The sequence below is a fragment of the Engystomops pustulosus genome, chromosome 1, assembly GCF_040894005.1.
Source record: "Engystomops pustulosus chromosome 1, aEngPut4.maternal, whole genome shotgun sequence".
In the NCBI taxonomy this organism is placed as follows: Eukaryota; Metazoa; Chordata; class Amphibia; order Anura; family Leptodactylidae; genus Engystomops; species Engystomops pustulosus.
The window spans coordinates 39,595,387-39,617,458 of NC_092411.1; the positions used below are offsets into that span (position 1 = coordinate 39,595,387).

Below are 22,072 nucleotides of genomic sequence, written 5' to 3' on the forward strand. Positions count from 1 at the left end.
GCAACCAGTGGAGAGACTGGCAGAGAGGAGAGGCAGAGGAGAAGCAAGGAGATAGATTAGGGGGGCAGCAGAGTTAGGGATGGATTGGAGCGGTGTTAGAGAGTAAGCTGGGAGAGCACAGAGAAGAATATTGCAGTAGGCCAAAGTGGGAGATGATGAGGGCAGGACTAGTAATTCTGTAGACTCTTGGTAGAGAAAGGGTCAAATGCAAGAGATAGTAAGGTCCTGGATGTGAGGCTTCAAGCATAAGTCAAAGGTGACTCCAAGGCAATGGACTTTAGGGACTTGGGAGAGTGTGAAGTGTGATGATTATGTCTGGTGAGAGAGAAGGTGGAGGAAAGATTATGAGTTATTTTTTGTCCAAGTTTTAGAAAACGGAAGATAAGAAAAAGGATATGACTGACAGAATAGGATATGCCTTATCCGATAAGCATTTATACTTACCTGGATATAAGTCCGATAAGGCTTATCGGACTTACATCCAGGTAAGTATAAATGCTTGTTACTTTTTATTGTAGCCACTCACAGCTTGTATACAGGTTGATTTGGGACCCTAAATCACAGGTCCATACAGACGTGTAGGTGGTTTAGGGTCTCAAAATGACCTGACATGTCCTCTTTAATGGGCTATCCTCATGATTTTCTTTTGCACATGCACACTTGACTTAGCCGGTTACACATTGGAAAAAGTTACTAGCAGACATTTGGCAGCAACTTATCTCTCCTGAGAACAAGAAGATTAAGAATTCAACATGTCCGATCCGTCATCATCTGTCAGACAGACACATGGTATAGCTGCCTAAACCTACCAACATTGTCATAATGTAGGCAGCTTTTCTCTGAGGTGTAAGGGGGCTCTGGGTTACAAACCTCTCCAAATTGGTATCAAGTAAACACTGACACTTTATCCGAATAATAAGGCAAATGTGTACTTTGATCAGTGAAGGAGATGCTGAGCCCCAGCACTTAGTACAGCTATGGAAACATTAATAATGAAGGAGAATTTACATTTTTAAAGGCTATACATAATTAACAAGTCTCCATAATTCACAGCAAAACCTGTGTTGTGAGAAGGCACATAGAGGAATGTATTCCCAGATGTGCGGGGGCACACAATGCAATTACATGAAGTAATGGCCTAATGGATCTGCAATGATGTCATGCAATTATTAGCTCCCGAAACCAGGATACAGCACTATAAGCAATCTTTTTTTCATTTGGCTTTCTTATATTTGATATCCCTTTTTACAATAAACATTTATTTCTGCAGTCAAACCAAAAACAGCCTTTTACAGAATTGGACATACTTGCAATATTGCCATGGCACCAGTTTCCAGGGACACCGGATCTGCATAATAGGAAATCTGTTCTAAAATATGGACTGGATATCGGGGGTAGGCACCAACATTAGCATTAAAGGGAACCTGTCACCAGACTGTACCCCACTAAACTAGCAGCACATTCTAGTAGAGTATGAAATGTACTTTCTACAATTGTAACTTCTATGTGCAATTCTACCCATTACATACAAAAATCTCCTCCGATATCATGTGAAAAATAGCAGATAAGAGTCATGTTTTACAAAAGATTAGTTAGGTTTAGAGGCTGCAGGTGGAATGTCACTTAAAATGTGTCTGTCTTTAGTACCTAGAAACATGCTTTCTAAATTACAGATAAGCTTGTGAGCTGTGATCTTCAAAGCCAAAGATGCAGATAGTTTTAAAGGACATCTACCACCATTTTCTTGGTGGTAGACTGTCCCCATATGCCACCCTCGTTACCTTATGCTTATGATGGAGCCTCTTTGCGCTTCCTTCAGGGACTCCAGTGGTATGGAGAAAATAAACTTATCTATCTATGCAAATGAGCCGGAGGCGCTCAGGGTCTTATCCGAGGAGCGCTTCATCCGAAGACTAATTTGTGCACCTCCCCCCTGCCTCATTCGTATGCATCGCTACCAGATACCCATGCGGTCAGGCAGCCGGTCATTCAGCAGTCTTGACTTATTGCGCAGCCGCACAGCGTACCTGCGAGCTGCGCACAACAGAAGATATTGCGACAGAAGAGTGCCGGATGACGGCACTGGCTGCATAACCACGCCGGTAGATGGGAGCAGTGCATACGAATGAGGCGGGGGTTGGGGGCATGAGTAAATTAGCCTTCGGAGGAGCCAGGAGGCGCTCGGCGGACGAGACCCTGAGCGCCTCCGGCTCATTTCAATAGATATAAAAGTTTATTTACTCCATAACACAGGGGCCCCCAGAGGAAGCACAAAGAGGCTCCATCGTGTGCATAAGGTAACAAGGGTGGCATATGGGAAAATTGTGGTATATGTCCTTTAAAAAAGCAGGAATTGGTTCTTTTTATCTGTACCTTACTTTTCTAACTTGTCTGTATCTCCTTTTTGTAGCTCACTGAACCACATACCTAATGTTATCTAAAAAAATAGATTCTTATCTTACATTTGAGGCTTTAGAGGCATCTAAAGCCTCTAAACTTGACTCTTCTCATCACATTTTCACATGACTTTGGATGAGATTGTTTTGTATGCAAACAGGTGAGATTTCACATAAAAATGGGAAAATTTTGAAAGGATATTTCACAGCTATCTTGAAGATGTTTTTAGTTTAGGGGGGTAAAACCCTGTGCCAGTTTCCGTTTATAGCATTACTCCTGAAAACATGATAACAGTGATGTATTGTCATCCAGGGATTGGCTGAAGCAAGTGTACTGACCCCTAGGGGACTTCTGGCCAAAGATTGCAAGTACTGTACTGGTTCGAAGCAGCAACCTGGAGCCAGAGCAGGGAAACCCTATTCCCCAAGGGGTTTTCCAGAATTCCGGTAGAAAAAAATCTGTCCCTATTGCAACCAATCAGAGCACCCCCCTTAATTTGTAAAGAGCAGTAGAATAAATGGTGATGCAGTGATTGGTAACTAGGGGCTACAAAGACAATTTTGGATGGTTTCACAACTCTCCCTAAGGCCTCATGCACACATGTGCATATCACAGGCCGCAAACAATGGTCACGTAGCTATTGAGGTCTGTTCGCACGTCGATGACTACAGAAAAGTCTGTCCAAGACACAATCACGTGCGAAATAGGAGCCGCTCTGAGTTTGCTGCTCAGGCATCTTGCACATGGATATACAGAAATACATGGAGACTTGTGCCAACCATTGAAATAACAGCTAGCCAACATCCCGAAACAACATTTGTATTTTTTTGATTCCTATGCATGAGGCCATACAGTGACAGGCCAACCGTTTACTGAATGTCCACAGGAAAAAAAGTCTATGCAAAATGACCAGGCTGACTACACCAAGACAATAAAGCCATACTAATCTCACAGACCACCCACCGCATTGTTTCTCGAACCCCCTCTACTCTTTGCTTGGTGATTTTGTAGCCAAGATCACCAGTAATTTCTCTTATGTCATGAATTTTATTCCTTACAACTTCAATCAAATCTAGATGTCCCGGCATTAATACCTGTGCTAATATGCGGCCATGTAAGTCTTGCCCAAAGGATGATTTTTATTGCCTGAAAAAAATAATCTGGAGAAAATGCAAACTAATTTACAGCAAGTCAGATCCTTCTAATGAGTTTAATTATTGCTAACAGTTTCCAATGAGATTCATTTAATTGGATTTCTTAATGCTACCTATTAACAATCCCTGTATAGATTACCATAGTTAAATGACATATATTAGCAAGTAACAGGGTGAAATGGCAGAGGGAATCAGTATATCAGTAACTGGTATATCAGTTTTGATGTCTCTCTGCACAATATAGAAAGGACTTGCATACAATTCTTTCCTTTCTGGGTTATGTTTAAATATATGAGCTGAAGGTTGCACAGTGCGCACAAGACAACTGTCTGGATTACACTGCAGTCATGATCCTAGGTGTAACATCTGTGTTCATTCCTGCTTCTGTTGTATCCTCTGTCCTTCAAGTATGTCTGAAGATGTGATGATGAGTGTCATTTGGTTTTAGGTCACACTAGTGGTTTACTAGTCTAGACACTCCTTTATTCCATTCCTGACTTCAATGACTTCTACCACACCTATCGGTCTCCTGTTTATTTTGCACTGGGTTGTGAACAGTTCAGTTTGCTTAAATGGACACGTTCTTCTTCCACTCATACTGCGGGTCTGCTTTATCTGGATGTCAGGGAATTGGTCCAGTCAACATCTGGACAGGTATCTTAAATCTCATATAAGGTTTGCCTGCCATTTCACCTGTGTTTGCTTTAAGTCTTATTTGGAGCTTGTTGGCGTTATCATGATTTCTGTATTATGGATTTCTTGACCCTTTGCCTGTTTTTTGACCATACATTTTGCCTATTGATTCTACACTGCATTGTCCTCTTGGGTCTGACCCATATCTGTTGACTACTCCTAATATTTGCACTGTTCTGTCTTTGACTCCAAAGTTTGCACTTTAGCACATTAAGGGAACATCGATCAGTAGTGATCTAGCCCTTAGAATAGGATGGGCAAATAGGAAGGAACAGCTAAGAGGGGAATTTAGCTTGTGTCTGTCCTTCCAGTCCGTCCTAGCCATTCCCTCACTGCATTACACCTAGGTATGACACTAGTTTTTGAAGAATATTTTCATGTTTTCATTCTATGTCTGCTAATTTAGTCATGCTCGAGGGCATGGCTCTGGTTAGTTACGTGGTCATACAAGAAAAACTCTTTCATTGTCTCTTCATGCCTTTTAAAGAATATAGGAAAGGAATATGCAATAATTTATCAATTTTCTTGGGAGCACCCCTACCCAATCCAAATATGTTCAGTCTAATTATTTATCAATTTTCTTGGATGGAAAAAAACTGTTCCATTAGTTATATCTCACTAAATGTCATTGATTGACTTTTTCTTGTGACATGACCATGGCAGGGACTTTTTTTTAATCCAGTAAAATTGATTTGCATGTTCCTTACCCAGAATCCTTATTGGAGTAAACATAGCCTATAAATCTCCAAACAGCCGACAAGGAGACGAATCCCACTACAAAGCATATAGGAAGAAGTTTGTAAAAAAGCAGCCAACCTTCTCATATACAAAAACTGACAGAGCATAATCTGAGTCTTGCATGAAATCAAAAACGTTGCAGCTGAGCAAAATCTTGGATGAAAGCCTAAATAATAAATTATTGCCTTCCAAATCTGCTAATACTATTTTCTTATTCTCCTATTTCAGTAACACAGAAGCATGTGATACATTAGTTAAGATAGGAGTATAATTTCATATACTAGCACATTATAATGAATGAAAATTAAGACATAATCCAACCCTGAAATTATACTTTCGCATAGACAATCATAAAAGATTGTAATGTAAACAGACACTGACATAATAAATGCACATTGAACCCTGTAAATCTGGAGGTTGTCAGCTACGGGTGCGCAGCAGATAGGACTGAGGATCTTTTTCAGTCAGCTATTTCAAAGCTCCTAATGCTTTCTTTACACAGATTTTTTGATCCATTTTTTGTGCCTATTGAAAATGTCCTAAAATATACTCACTGTATATTCTACTAACTTTATTTGGTCTCATATGCTTTCTTCAGCTTTTATTTCCTCCAAGAGTAAATAGGGAAACAGATGAGTAGAATATCGAGAGATTTGCAGGAAAATGTCAGTTGGGATAAACCGTTGAACCGAAAAAGATTATGTACGACTTTGACAAACTGAATGGTAACACCTAGGTTCCAAACTATACATCAATTTCAAAAAAGTCTAAAATGCATCTACAGAAAACCAGAAGTGTCATGACAGATGCCTACAGAGGTTTATGTGTGAAGGCTATTACCAGCCTGCCCTCCAGCTGAATAACAGAGCTATCCTCAACAACTCCTAACGAAACTGAAATGGCACTGCTGACCCTAAACCAATCTATACAGTAAAGCCTAAAACACACAATCCTGCCAGGTCTATGAAACCATGGACAAGGCTGCAAGCATCATAGTTATATATGATACAAGGGGGGGATTTATCATGAGTGTCTGAGAGGAGAATTGTCCCGTCCCTGACACAGTGGGGGACATGTATTATCGTATCTGCTCCAAAAAAATGCCGGGATTTTATGTTTTTTAGGGTGCAGAATTGTTGCGGATCATTTATAATGAGTTTGCGCCAGAAAGAACAGATGTTTCCGACTATCCTGACACCTTCAGTTTTCTTTGGCACATGTGAGTGTGGCCTAACATTTCCAAATTATCCTCCACATTTATGTGTATCTTGCCGGCATTTTTAGGTGCAAATTTAGGCGCACAATAGACCAGGAAAAAATTGGTCTGAGAGCAAAATTAAGGCGCAGTACATGTAACATTCGGGCGTACACTTCATTACTGTCTGCATTTTTCTGGCACACGACTGATAAGTTCCGTCTACCCAGTAATCACTAACAGCCGTGCACCACTTTAAGACATCAGGCTAAGCTTTCCGGAGACAGTCGTCCTTGCGGCACAATTAGTAAATCCACCCCAGTGTCTGGTCCATGAAATCTGGAAACCACACAGTCCATGGATTCACAAACCAAACACAATTGTGTTTTTTTTTAGCCCTAAACATGAGTTGCAGAACTCAGTAAATGTCAGGTTAGGGTCCATGCATATTTCCGCAAATGGCGGCCGTGACCTACACACAGAACTCAAAGGATAGGGCAGGTCCTACTCCAGCCCTGATTTTCGGTACATCCGCTCAGCTCCCTTTGGTGAGGGGAGAGCAGCGTTCATCCCCTCCAGATGTGTGAATGGAGCCTTACAGTATGTGCGTCAATGGGTAGTGAAACAACTGGAATCACCTATTATGGATGGCCAAGAAAGTAAAAAAAATACTATATAATCAATATAATCTGATTAAAAATAATATACATTCCCTTTAGAGAACTATACATTGCATCTCCTTCACTCTGATCAGATCAGCCATTCAGACTGAAGGAAAACGTGAAAAACTTAAATCATTGATGAACGTTATTAGTTAATACTTGTGATTATTTCCACATACATAATGGAAAGGCCATTCTACTAGGTAAGAATAAGCTCAGGCAATGTGACTTGCAGTACAGAACCATAATGCATGACTCTAATACCAGACACGTTATTATAGGAAGTACATTGTTCTCATACAACAAAAGGATTGTGGGATTAGTCACATTCAACAATGTAATGCACAATGGATGACCTATTTAGCACCAAATCTCACATAGAATAAAAATCATTTGCAAGTCCTTGAATTTTCTTCAGCTATTCAGTCCTACAACCACATTGGCATTAAGGTTACACATAAAGAACTTGTAGAACTAGAACACCCCCTACCTACTCCAACGACAAGTATGTTCCATTTAATAGCCTACGGTGAACGGAGCTGATAAGACTGGAGCAATCCTATCAGCTCATTAGCAGTGGGTGCTGATAATAAGCACAGCCCAAAGATCCACGATAAGGGAACATTCTATTACAGAATATATTTCCGGATGTTTATATTGTAATTGATCATTACAAATTGATCATTGTAGGGTCGACAAGTAAGTCCCCTTCCACACTAGCGTTGCATTTCACGTCAGGGTGCAATGCATGAAAAACTGACGTTTTTGGCTGCGTTTTTGTTCCATTTTTCCTTGGAGTCATTAGCGTTTGTGCGTTTTCCCCGTGCGTGTTGTTTGCGTTTTTTTGCGTTTTCGGTGCGTTTTTCACGCGCGTTTTTTAAGTCAATGGGACTTTTTCAAAAGGACCATGGTTCGGGAATAAAATGTTTTATTTAATTGAAAAAGAATGTCTTCAGATAAGTTAGCAGATGTATGCAAACATCTGCAATCTATTCTTCACTGTTCCGCGCGTATATTATCTCCCGACAAGTTAGCAGATGTGAAGAACAGTGAAGAATAGAATAAAAACAGTGAACACAGTGAACAAAGGATCATTTAAGTGAAAAACACAGTAAAGAACACAGTGAAGAATAGATTACAGATGTTCGGCACATCTGCTTTCTTGTCGGGAGATACGCGCGGAACGGTGCGGCCAAAATAGCATGTGAAGAACAATATATATGTGTGTAAAGAACACATTGCAGATGTTTCCATACATCTGCAATGTCTTCTTCACACATATATATTGTTCTTCACATGCTATTTTGTTCGCACCGTTCCGCGCGTATCTCCCGACAAGTAAGCAGATGTGCCGAACATCTGTACTTCACTGTGTTCTTTACTGTGTTTTTCACTTAAATGATCCTGTGTTCACTGTGTTCACTGTTTTTATTCTATTCTTCACTGTTCTTCACTGTGTTTTTTTAATTAAATGCTCGATCTCGAGCAGGGGAATTATTCATGTCACCTAGCAACCCATCCATTTAAAACGCATTGCACTCGCATTACACTTGCAATGCTTGCGAGTGCAATGCATTTTTGATGCGTCTCCATAGACTTGAATGGGGCGGGAAAAACGCGCGTGAAACGCAAAAGTAGAGCATGCTGCGATTTTGACGCGCGTCAAAGCAAATGCAAGCTCGCGCATGAAAAACGCCAGTGTGGAAGGGGCCTAAGAGTTCTCCTTGCGGACACTGCCAATTAAAGCCACCATTTAGGCCACAGTGTAGGCATGTGGAGTCTTGTAGCCATGGATGCTCCATTGGGGAATTCTCGGAAAATATGCAACATTTTCCAGGATGGGATAAGGAAAACCACACCTCTTTTAGCTACCTTGTAAGGCAGCTCCCCTGAGATCAAGCATGACCTACAAGAGGCCTTGTGACTTGATGCCGAATTAAAACCAAACCAGTATATCTATTCCAGAAGGAACAGATTCCCAACTGTAGACAGCAATGTTTCGACCTGATTGGGTCTCTTCAGAACAGCAAAGGGAACTGGATTGGCTGGGTGAGAGGGTTGTGACTAGGGTCAGGAGGTAAGAGTTCTCCTTACAGCAACTGCCAATTAAGGCCACCATGTAGGTGTGTGGAGTTTTATAGCCATGCATGCTCCACTAGGGGATTCTGGGAAATTATGCAAAGTTTTCTAGGATGGGATAAGGTAAAATACACCTCTTTTAGCTACCATGTAAGTCAGCTCCCTTGACAGTAAGACAACCGTATTGCATTTTATATGGGGCACTTGTCGGGTCCCCGCTTTTGTGGTTGCTGCTGAAGAATACCAGAGATCAAATCAGATCTAGAACTTTATCCTTAACTTTTGCAGAGACTTATTTCTAGATGACTTACCTCTAACTTCTGGGGAGAACCTCGCTGAGTGACGGGAAACAAATAGCTTCAGTTCTTGATCTAAGTTGCATGAAATGAGGTCTGTGTCCCATGAACGGATACCTGTTAAACAAAGCACAGTAACAATTAACTACTGCCATTAAGGTGTAGCCGAGAAATTGTTGCTTTTAAAGGGGGCTTCCATTTTCAGAAAAAAAAAACTGAGGGCTTGATAGGTGATACATGTGCCTATCATGTCTGAAGCCATGGATCAAGTGCACCATGTTTGTGGCACCATCACTTAAACACCAGAGGATGAAAAGCCATGGCATGTGAGTTCTGCCCACTCAGGACACAAAATTGTGAGCCATTGCTTCAGATACCAGAATGTATGAACTGTCACTTTTTTGGGAATCTAAAACCTCTTTTTCACATTAGTTTCATTCAGAGGCAGGTTAAAGAAAATTTACCATTTGATTTGATGCATTATGAAGCAAACATACCTTGAGAATGCTGTAGCTACACTGCTGCAGAAACATATCGTGTTTAATCCCTGTCCTAAGTGTCCCTGCCCTGTTGCTGAGAAAACAATTATAAAACTATCATAATGATGCTCTGTTGCTTCTGTGCTTGGGCTCTGCGCTTTTCCTATCACATTACTTGTGCACTGCTCAGAGGATGATGTAATCACTGTTCTCCCTGCCAGGCAGAATAATCAATTGCTGCACCATCCCCCAGCTGCTGTGTATGAGTCTCTACAGTATTATCAAGGTATGTTTGCTTCATAATGCATCAATTCGAATGGTAGATTTTCTTTAGGACTGCCACGGGCCCTGGGCTGCATGAATATTATAGACCCTACAAGTCTGGAATCACTTCCTACATCTGGTACTAGAATCAAGCTTCTTGGGGAATGGGGCATGTGCCCCTTTAGCCTGCTTTCAATATGTGGTTTTAGGACCCTTGTCTTTCTAAGGCTCTAAAATTTATTATGTTATAGTAGCAGAACAATGAACAAAAGTAAGTCCCCTATATGTAAAATAACAGACACCAACAAAGCGCATTAGACTTTACTGACTAAAAGAATGTCACAAATGGGCATTAAAGGGGTATTCTCGTCTGGGCACTCACATTCAGTTTCACTAATCTTCCATATGTAAACATTTCTTCAATTGGATGTTATTAAAAAAAATGTTCCTGTGTGAAGATAATTTCTCATAAATGTAGTCATGTTGTCCCTTAGAAACCAGATATCTTCCTCGGATATGACCACGTCACACTCTGGCAAAGGTGGCCAGACTTGCGCTATAGAGTCCTGCCTGACCCCCTGGCTTCAGCAATCATTACCACAGGACGGCTGTGGGACCTGAAGTAACTCCTGGACAGTTCATCTACAAAACCTTTTTGTTTATTTGTGCTATCTTTTAGGCAGAGGTGGCCGTATCCAAGGAAGCTATCTCGTTTCTAAGGGACAAAATGACTACATTTATGAGAAATTATCTTCACACAGGAACCTTTTTTTAATAACATCGAATTGAAGAAATGTTTATATATCGCAGATTCATCAAACTGAATGTGAGTGCCCAGGCGAGAATACCCCTTTAAGCCTTATATAGATAATTATTCTCCCCATGTGCTACTATCCATCTTTTACTGCTCTGACAGCAGATATGAATTATTCTTAAAGGTCATGTGGTTTCTGTATTCCGAGGCATTCCTGATAAAGGGGTCCTGATTGGAAACAGAGGAAAGAAGTTTTTCCAATTATTATCATATACAAAGATGTCTCCCTGGACACGTCTAATAGACAACGTTATTGGTTATTTCTAGTGGAATGTAGATTTTTGGAAATGAAATATGTTTTTAAAAAATATTTTGATTTGGGAAGAATTTTTTTTCCTTAATATGGGGGTCTTTTTATGAACCACAAGATTGAAATATTGAACGATATTGAATAATATATACATTAATATAAATATATTGAAAATATATTGTGTTTTCACAACAGACAGTAACAATCATTTGCCATTATTTTTCCATGATACTTGATGCTATGATTCTGCATAACAGTTAGCTTTTCCCTTTATTCTATACAGTCACCACTACTGTTTAGTCGGTAGCGGAAATCCTCATGGGATCTCGCATAATATTGTGTTACTAAGAAACCTGCATTTCTCCCTACGGAATAAACTCTTCTTCCAGCACAGGTGTTCTGCCAGTATTCCAAAATATTCTCATCTATTAGAAGTAACACGGACCATAACCCTCCATGTGTACTAATACAGACAATGTACAACACATGAATAACCTCATAAACTTGCCACAGATATATAAACCTGGAAAACCGTTACTTATACTAAGGGTTGGATTAAGACTGCCATAAGTCCTGGGCTGTATGAATATTACAGCCCCTACAAGTCTGGAAATGACTTCCTACATTTGGTTCTAGAATCAGCTTCTTAGGGAATGGAGGATGTGTCCCTCCCTACTGCTTTCAGTCTGTGGTTTCAGGACCTTTGCAGGACCTTGAAAGGTCCTGAAATGGCTCTTATGTACATGTGTATTGAGAGCAGGAACAGAGGATTTCATATGTGAATTTGGTAGTTGGTCATGGGCCCCCTAGAAGTCTTGGGCCCCGGGCTACCGCTCAGATTGCCTATATTATAATCCACTACTGCTTACACTGAGAAGCACCAACATTACCATGGACTAGTCACTACTATCACAATGAGCAAAGGATTTTATCAAGTAGACAAACACATTCATATTCTTACATAATACATATGATAATGAAGATGATGAGGGACAGTGTATGCAGACTGCATGAAAAGCTGAGGATATTGTATATAATGTCTTATCAGCAGACAGCTTGTTAAAGTCCAAGCAGCGCTGAACATATTCTACATTGCATTCTATTAACAGGCAGCATGTTATAGAGCAGATGAAACTACGCAGATTTTACATAGGGAGGGGAGGTTTATCAAGTGCACCAGTACTTGATGTTATCCTTGCCCCTTTAGTTTCAATACATATGGCTCTGATATATCCAACCTTGCAGGCTGAAATTCTATGCTTGCAAATAGCACAGGCTATAGCTAGTGCATCGCTGCGAGGCATCCCTACCCAATGACCCATTCTATGGCCTGGCACTGTCCCCCCACCCCCCATCCATGTCCACTTGAAGTGGAGGCAGCGTAAAGAGGGATGAAGTCACAATTCCTGACCTGACTGTATGCCAGGATTTGTGACCTCTATCAGGGCTTTTATGACAGTACAAGCCTTGATAAATCCGCCCATAGGGGCACATTTACTATGGGTCCGTCAGACATGTTTCCGTTTCGTGATTTTTTCTGATTTGCTCTGAATTACCCCAGGTTTTTTGGCGCATGCGATCAGATTGTGGCGTATGTGCGTCGGCTTGCATGCGACACAAATCGGGGGGGGGGGGGGGGCGTGGACGTCGGACAACGCAACAAGAAGAAGGTGAACTCTGGCGGACCTGAGCGTGGGAGCGCGTGCGTGCAGGATATCGGGTGCAGGATCTTAGTGAATCGTGGCAGCTCCGAATCCTCATCGGATATTCCAGATCTCGCGGCGTCAAAGGGACGGGTAAGTAAATGTGCAAGTAGCATGTTATAGAGCAGGAGGAGCTAATAAAATTGATAATAGTCTCCTGTCTGTTGGTAGCATGACAAAGAGCAGGTAGAATCCAAGCAGGTTATAAATAGTGTCCTATTTGCAGGCAGCTTATTATAGAGCAGGAGGAGCTGAGCAGATTGTACATAGTGTCCTATCTGCAAGCAGCATGTTATAGAGCAGGAGGAGCTGAGAAGATTGTAAACAGTGTCCTATCTGCAGGCAACAGGTTATAGAGCAGAAGGAGCTGTATAGATTGTACATAGTGTCCTATCTGCAAACAGCATGTTATGAAGCTGGAGGATCTAAGCAGACTGTACAAAGATTCAGACACAGAAAAATCCTGCAATTTAGTTAAAAGAGCACTACAGGAAATATTTAAAACTAACCATTGTCATCAATGCTGTGAGCAGAACATCCAGTCCTTTTCTACCCACAGAATAAATATTTAATGATCAAGAAACTAAAGTAAAATAAGAGATATAGAAGAGCAACTGCTATAGTATGATACTGCCAATTATCTTTATCTGACATCTCAGGGCTTATTTAGTAAGGGTCCGCGGACTGCACTTTTGTCAGATATACCGACATTTTCGGGTTTCGCATGGCTGGGACAGGTATTTAAAAGGGGAATGTTTCGCACGTGAACGGATTTTGGCGCAATCGTCAGAAATTGGTGGGGTGGGCTCACGGATCCCACGGATTTGGACTGAGCGCGGGATTTAACTTTAAAATTGTGTTGCAAGTCAATGCACTTACATACACCGGGAAGAAGAAGGTGAACTCCGGAGGAACAGAGTAGGAAGTGACACATGCAGGATATCGGGCGCACAATCTAAGTGAATCGCGGCAGAGTGCATTATTATCGGACATTCCGGATCGAGGATCGCGCCAGGGAAGGGTAAATAAATCTGCCCCCCTTGTGTTCATGTGGCATCCATCTACCATCCCTGCTAGAGGTAGGTTTTATGTAATGCAGAGCACTAGTTGCTTCCCCCTCCATTTTTGGAAATAAATAAAATAAAGATGAATAAAAACATACAAATATTTGTCATAACATTCAACATTTTGTACATAATACTCAAAACTGATAGAAGTGAGTCATCTTAGTCTAGCTGATTTGTCTCGTAAAAACTTGTGAATATCTGGATAAGTTACCTAAGAAGAACTTAGAGAGTGAAAATTATTATAAATAATTTTAAATCAATTGAATTTAAAAATTGTATAATGAATAAAGATGGAGCCTTATATTCCTGGGATCCACTTCTTTGAGACATTCAAGGGATTCCTTGGGGGCTGGGCCAGTTGTTAATAAAAAAGATGGTATATTTCCTATGCTACAACCCCAATACTTCAGGCACTACATAAGTCCTGAATTTATTTTTTTAGGGGTGGGCGTCACTCCTGTTGACCTTGAGAGGTCACTTCCTTTGTTGTCCCAGGATCCAAGGTGGCCATTCATTGGCTTAACCAGATCACATGACCCCCCAAACCCTCCACCCAAGCTCAGTGCTGAAAACCAGAAGTAATGGGGTGACACCGGTCACCGGTTAATACGTTCTATTTTTCACCCAATACTTCAGGGGCTTTCAAGATTCTAGGGAAAGCCCTTTGAGTAGTAAAAGATTTCCTTTTGGTGTATTACATGGGAGAAGTGTGGTTAGTCGTAACTTCCCCAAGCAACATAAGTTCCAACAGGTAAGGGTTTGCTTGGGACCACCAATTACATGCTGAGGACGGCACGACAATTTCTTTATAGAAAGTGCAATGAATACATTAATATATCAAATAAAACCTTAAAATCATATTTTACAAAAAAGCTGATTATTAAGTAAAGGCCCAAAATATTCATCTGGGATATAAAAAACGACAACCTATTAAATACAAGAAATGACTGGCAATGTTTCAAGGCTCCATGTAATGAAGATTAGTCATATTTCTTGATATCTTTTATCACTAATTTCCTGTCGCCATTAACAAGCCTGAAATCTCTCATCTGTGATATCACCAAATGGCTACTAAGAAGGAAACGAAATTAGAAAGTATGATGGAAGAGCCTTAGATGGGAAATCAAGGTCTGTAATGAGTTATTAGCTGTGTGTAGTCATGTCAGGCCACACTTACAAGTGTAAGGCAATGTGGATCTAAGACTCAGACTGGTGGAAAGTACAGTAACCACTCATTACATTGTACAAGACACTTTGTTATATAGAACACATTTCTGCAACCCCCTTATGATCACAAGAGCCCATGAGTGCTCCATATGATGTGCAGCCGCAACCAGAACTCCATGGACTTTTATGGGACTTCCTGGACCACTTTCTCCTGCAGTCCCATACAAATCATTAATGTGCTTGTTCAGCATCCAAGTAATAATGAATTACTTATGGACAATTGCAGTCCCCTGTTCCAGACTGTTGGTCTGATAAGTCTGACAAGGGTTAAAAAAAACCCCCCTTGTTACCTCATATATTATTAGTTATGTCATATATTATCTGATAGAAGCTCCCTTAGATTTGTCTCACAATCTTTTAGTGTTTATTACCCATTAAATATATTAGGTCATACATTTACATACATTAGGGTGGCAGTGGGTCCCTATAAGTGCACAGGGGAATCCACTAATGCAATGTCCAGGGTCGGCTCCAGGTTTCAGTAGGCCCCTGGGCGACAGAGCCTTGGTAGGACCCTTTGCAGTGAGTTCATGTGGCAGAATTAAAATTTCAGAAACTGAAACAGTCTCTTGTTCCTTTGAATATTACCTAGTTTATCATCCCAAACATGGGTATTTTATATAGGCCCCTTCACCCCTATGGATTTATTAGATACAGCATCTCCTCACCCCCATGGATTCATTATATACAGCCTTATGTGGGCCCCCCCAGCAGCTCTGGGCCCCGGCACTTGCCCAGGTACGCCCAGTGCGTGAGCCGGCCCTGGCAATGTCTACCCCTGCCCTAACCTTTGAAATTGGAGAGTATAAATAGTGGGACAATCTCTGTCACAATAATAATCTTTATTACTATAGCGCCATCAAATTCAGTTGCGCTTTACAAATCATAGGGGACATATACAAATATAATATTACACTACAGAGCACAAACAGTCATATGGGAGGACATTAGGCGTGACGGACCTATTCTCGTAACATTTAAACAGATTGTCATCTTCTTATTTCAAGGTAAGGAAAAACGGATGTTCTCGCACTGTAAAACCGTTCATTTCTTGGCAAAGACTATGCCGTTTTGTGGTGAAACCTTAAAAGACATTTTCAGAGGAGACCATGAAAACTAACATTAACTGTTGATTTTTTTATTATTTATAAAAAAAGCTTATTTTTTACAATTTTTTAACGCCAAATCAAAGTAGCTAAACCTCAAACATCAGGATAGTAATGAATAATGTAACAACACAACAATGCAATCCATGGAATGCTACGCTACTTGGTTATCACAATAACTCCATAGTCCTATAGTCCTATCACATGGGTCATATTGTCTGATGATATTTTAGATTGATTGTACATAATAGAACACCTGCCCCACACTGTAGGAAGCCCCAAAATAATCAATTTAAGGAAATTGTCACTCTGTGCCTAAGGGGCATCTCATGATTGCCATTGTATGTATATCCCTGATGATTTGCTAACAACTTATTCTTAAAGACACAGTATATTAGAAAATTTACATATGGTAACATATAAATCAATATCAGTGTACCTTGGAAACAAATTGAGGATTGTTTTTCTAATAAAAATGGATGAAAAATTACAAATTTGTGGATTACAGTGTCCACAGAAGAGGAGAGGGAGGTCAGAGAATACAAGTCATGTCCTTCACAGGACTCAAGAGTTAAATATAGCAGCACATGCTGCCTGTTTCCCCAGAGTTGCAAAGCGGTGCACTTATGAAGAATACTGCATCCTCCTAACCAGTGCATAGATCCATAACTGGGTCACCTCCCAGTTACACCAGCGGATATGGCTTCAGAGGTATAAAATATGCATGTGCATCTATAGGCTTTCAGGATGGCTGGTAAAAGACGACCTATAAAGGGGAATGGAAACCTCCTGAGATTCATATAAACTAAAAAGAAATAAAAACTGAACAGAAAGAGAAATAAATCATGACATTTTTACCTTTTTTTTAAATTTTTACACAAAATGAATTTTTAATTACTTTTAATAATCAACATATTTGCATCATTTTTATACGGTTCACTATTTCTAAACTGGTGGAAGATGTCCCTTAAGTTTTTTATGGCTGGTTTTACAAGTAGTGAATTTCGGTAAGGTACAACCAGTGACAGATTACTGTATATACTCAAGTATAAGCCGACTCCAGCATTTATATCTTCAGCTTTTTCTCCCTGTGGCTCTGTTTTTTCCTCTTCTGGCCCAAGTGTAACACTATGACGTCACACGGCCGTGACCCTGCCACGTCATAGTGTGTGCGTGTGGGCCCGGAAGATGAGAAGACGGAGCTGCAGGGAAAAGAAGCCGGAGGTGAGTAGAGTATTTTTATAATCTGGCGATCTTCATATAGGGCCCAGCAGGGTCGGCTCCAGGTTTCAGTAGGCCCCTGGGCGACAGAGCCTCAGTAGCCCCTTATGCAGTGAACTCACGTGGCAGCATTCAAATTTCAGAAACTAAAACAGTCTCATGTCCTAACATATTCCCTAGTTTATCATACAAAACAGTCCCCTCATGGTTATATTATATATACCCCACTGAGCCCCATGGATTTATTAGATACAGTCCCCCTCACCCCCATGGATTCCTTATGTACAGCCTTATGTGGGCCCCCCAGAAACTCTGGGCCCCGGCACTTGACCAGGTATGCACAGTGCTGGAGCCAGCTGTGGGCTTTGGGAAGCCGAAGGCCAAGATGCCAATACCGCCTACATGAAGATCCGACATGAGGTACTACTCAAAATATCACTAACTTTATGTAAAAATAGGTAGAGGCTCATGTTAGTGTCAGAAATAAACACATGACGGCCTCACCCTTTCCCATACAATTATGTCAACCACTCGCAGACTGAGCCCTCTCCAGACAGCTGCCACTAACTGCTGCAGTCAGTGCTGGACTGAACCCAACCGCAACACCTAATTAGCACTTTCCTCTTTCCTTTTACACATATGAATAAACAAATGCAATCCTAAACATACAAGGTGTCCCTGCATTACAAAACATCCAATATATCAAAATATAACAACCGGTGGACATTTGGTCCACTTTAACATACAGTGAAGCACGCAAACTGTGCAGCCCCTCTTATGTTAGTGGGTAATCTTCTGATTATGGAGGGGCTTTCCCTCTCTGCCTCCTGTCCCTCCCCCACTATTACAAGATGAGCTCACACACAGGAGCTTCCTGCTGGCAAGCATCATCATGCAGAGACTTACTCTACAATTTTTTTCTCTGAGTCAGAAACTAGTAGAATGTTCAGAAGCTAAATAAAAACGTAGATAAACCTGGACCCTGATAATCTAAGCACATGGTCACCACACAGAATCTCATAGCACAGAGGGATCACAAAGTTTCTGCTTAGAGAGTCTCCGTCCACACTCTGGAATCTTACACTGACCACCACTGAGTGATAGGAGCTAAAAGAGCAATAAAACTGAGTAAAATTGTACAGTAAGGGGATTAAAAATAATATTTACTGTGTAAACATCACTAGGGGATTCAAATTTGAGAACTTTCTGTCATGGGCAAACCCCTTTAAATTTGGATTGTTAAAATAGTATTTTTTTTGCCATAGAAATAAAGGCAGAATAAAGCTAATCAAAAGAACATAAGTTGATATGTAGGATGTTCACGGTTTGGCACCATATTAGATAAATTAGGGAAGCCATTAATCTAAACAATACAGGCGGTCCCCTACTTAAGAACACCTGACTTACAGACGACCCCTACTTACAAACGTACCTCTGGATGTTGGTAATTTATTGTACTTTAGTCCTACGCTATAATAAACAGCTGTAACAGTTATCACAGGCGTCTGTAATTAAGCTTCATTGTTATCCCTGGTTCTTATGACAACCCAACATTTTTTAAATCCAATTGTCACAAAGACCAAAAAAATTTTGGCTGGGGTTACAATTATATATATACATTTCCAACTTACATACAAATTCAACTTAAGATCAAACTGACAGAACCTATCCTGTACGTAACCTGGGGACTGCCTGGGGATTTCAAATTGAATTATAATTTAGAAGTCTGAAAAAACTGTCCAATTTTTCAACATTTCTTTATGACAATACTGGAGATTATTATTTTTTACCGAGCTTTTTTTTACATATTAATTACAGACTAGAGAATGAGACAAAACTGCTGTGAAGTGTAATACCAGCTAGAGCCACTACCAAAAGTAGTCATTACACAGAACACATGACTGGCACAATATCAGCCACTGACTCATCAAGACACAAGTATAACTTGTAGGGTGTAGAATCCCGATCACATCCCATGACTTATTGTCCCACAGAAGGGCTGACTCATAACTTACAATAAATCACAATGTGACTCAGCAAGTCATGTCATGAGTCCTGGTGAGTTGGTGACAAATATTTTCAGCGGAGACCTGGTCCTACCATTGGTATTGATATTTTATTGATATGGTTATTATGGATATAAACAATGAGAATGCTCTATGGAGTCCCATCACAGGATGAAAATGGCCCTTGTATTCCTGAATCCAAGGAACTACCTAAATTTTCAAGGTGTATGCTCTAAGATGTCAAAACTGTTATCCTTCTTAAGATTGGTCCCAGAACAGTGACGTACTCTACCCCTATAACCGGTAGGCCACTGCACGGGTCAAATAGAAGGTGTCCATGTCTACTCTTTCCTCTTCTCACAGGGTTGTAGGAATCAGCCTTTGGGTAATTTGGCTCTGACATTAATATGCAATTATGGCTCCCAGGTTATCAGTTCTGCCAATTCTTTTATTAGAAATAATCACCGCCATGATGTCAACTAAACCTCTCCCATAGCGCTGTATCAGCATTTCTCTCTTCTATTCAGTGCCACAAGTTGTGAATGTAAAGTAGAACATCCACTAGTACAAATGCCGTCCACAGCAACCAATCCGATTCCGACTTTCATTTCAAGATTATCCCCCCCCCCCCAAAAAAAAAATTATGCAAGGAATAGAGAATTGTGGATGCATTGTGGATCCATTATGTCTTTAGATCAGGCCACTGGCCCTCGTGAGAACACAACAAAGGTGTGTCCTGATGGCTGTCCATCCTCGCCCGACTGATCTCAGTCATCTATAACATCTTCTCTATGTATCCTATAATATATTTCCAAACTTATGTTAAAATGAGCTTCTTTATTATGAGAAGGGCCAAATAAATTCATGAAATTTGGTTGTTTCGCAGCTTATGGTCTTAATTACATACTTGATCATCTTCATTATACAATTGTAATCATTTAGAGTTCTGTATCTATTATTGTATTTATCGTACGCATTGTGTCATTTCTTTTCTATATGATTGGTGACGCTTGTGCTGCTGTTTTTGTGTGACAGGTGAATGAGGCAGCAGTTTTCTTCCCTATAAAGCACTGACACAGCAGCGTTGGGAAGCAGTGACTCCTCGGCAGATGCTCTCCCCTATGCTGCCTGCACAAACCCTCTTTGTCCACTGTGTGCTGCCGTATGCTGCCGTAGGGACCGCAGTGCGGACTGCACCACGCCCACCAGCCGGCATCTCTCTGCGTTCTGCAAGTGTCATTACTCCAGCCATAGAGCTCTGCTGCAAGGGCAACACACTGCTGAGATATTGATCTATAAAAAAAAATCAATTATTAAATAACAGGCCCTAACCTCCTCTTATCTTCGGATGTCATTTTTGATAAACGGTACTGAATGTACAACCTATATCTGAAATGATGATGCATTTTTATATATATATATATATATATATATATATATATATATATATATATATATATAGATAGACATTATAAGACATATGCAAAATGAATCCAAAAATCCCCTACAAATGTTACTGCAGCAGAACGTCATGACCTCTAATGTGCCTTCCCAATAAGCCATCAGCACTCCAGCTGCTCGTAATGGGTGGGGTACAACATGTGTCCTTGCTGTCTTACAATTCCCCATGTGGTTTCAAGATCCAGAACAAGCAGAGTAAAGACCCCCAGGGGTCCGGATTCATCCACCCACCACAATGTCTTAAGTGTTCCAGTAGTTGTTATTGTGTAGTCAGGCAGAAAGTTTCTTTTTCTAGAAATAATTGTAACATCAGCCGGCGGTACCCCCACCAGCACTACCACCACCATCATCACATCACGCTGACGATGAGTCAGACCATGACAATAGAAGCCAATGTCATCCCATACACAGACGCTACATCTATACATGATACAAGATTTCTTCCAGACCCCTGTGCCAGCTCTCAATGAGACGGCAGAGGGAGGGGCTGCTTTCTTGCCAACTGTTAGATCTGCAGCCCACCACATTTTCTCTACAGAAGAAAAGGGAGTGGCTGCATCACATTGTCTTTGTTCCCATTAAGATCAATATTTCAGTAAAATTTCTATAGCGGCAGATACACAAGAAGAATATTCCGAGGGAAAGGATAATCACACCTGGGCTGCGTTATTCCCAAGTAGCCTGTATTATGCCACCTGTGGTGCGGGTGGCAGTGCCCAGCTGTCAGTGCTTACCTCTCTCTATATTGGTGATGGCACACCTCAAATGCTCCTCTGTCACTATTTCTCCAATCACCACCAGCAGGTAAAATTTATTGTCTAGGAATCTGGGAGACAGGCTTGGAGAGGTAGATGAAGGGTTGAGGATGCTGATTGATGGGTCCATGTCTGGTCCTGGCTCCACCAGAGTTGCCATCTTTGCACTGTGCCCCCAGTTGTGCCTGCCTCTCCCTGTGTGTGATCTTCCTCCCCCTCTCTGTCAGATACAGCAGCTGAGAGCAGACAGGGAGTGAGCCTGGGAGGAGAGACTGCCTGCCTTTTATATGGAGAGTCTGGGCTGGGACCCTGGGAGGAGAATCACATTAGCTGGCAGTCTATTTTCCAGCATCCACTCTGATGTCATCTGCAGCAAATCATCGCCTCCGGAAGGGGAAGAGGTGCTGAGACAATGCAGGCAGCAGGGCACAGGGATGAGCAAGTGCATCAACTTACCTGCCATGGCAGACCTCATTCTCATAGATTGTAAGCTCTTAGGAGCAAG

At 41.1% G+C, this 22,072-nt stretch overlaps 1 protein-coding gene across 1 annotated transcript in view; it reads right to left on the reverse strand.

Annotated features, from left to right (window-relative positions):
* The window catches only part of MAP1B (microtubule associated protein 1B), a 55,508-nt gene extending 33,642 nt beyond the window's left edge, over positions 1-21,866 (reverse strand). Inside the window, exons 1-2 of the mRNA XM_072138807.1 lie at positions 21,547-21,866; positions 9,230-9,331 (exon numbers count right to left, since the gene is read on the reverse strand). Of these exons, the coding sequence (XP_071994908.1) occupies positions 9,230-9,331; positions 21,547-21,727 (283 nt within the window). The 5' untranslated portion in view covers positions 21,728-21,866. The remainder of the gene's footprint in view (positions 1-9,229; positions 9,332-21,546) is intronic.
* Between the last annotated feature and the right edge of the window lie 206 nt (positions 21,867-22,072).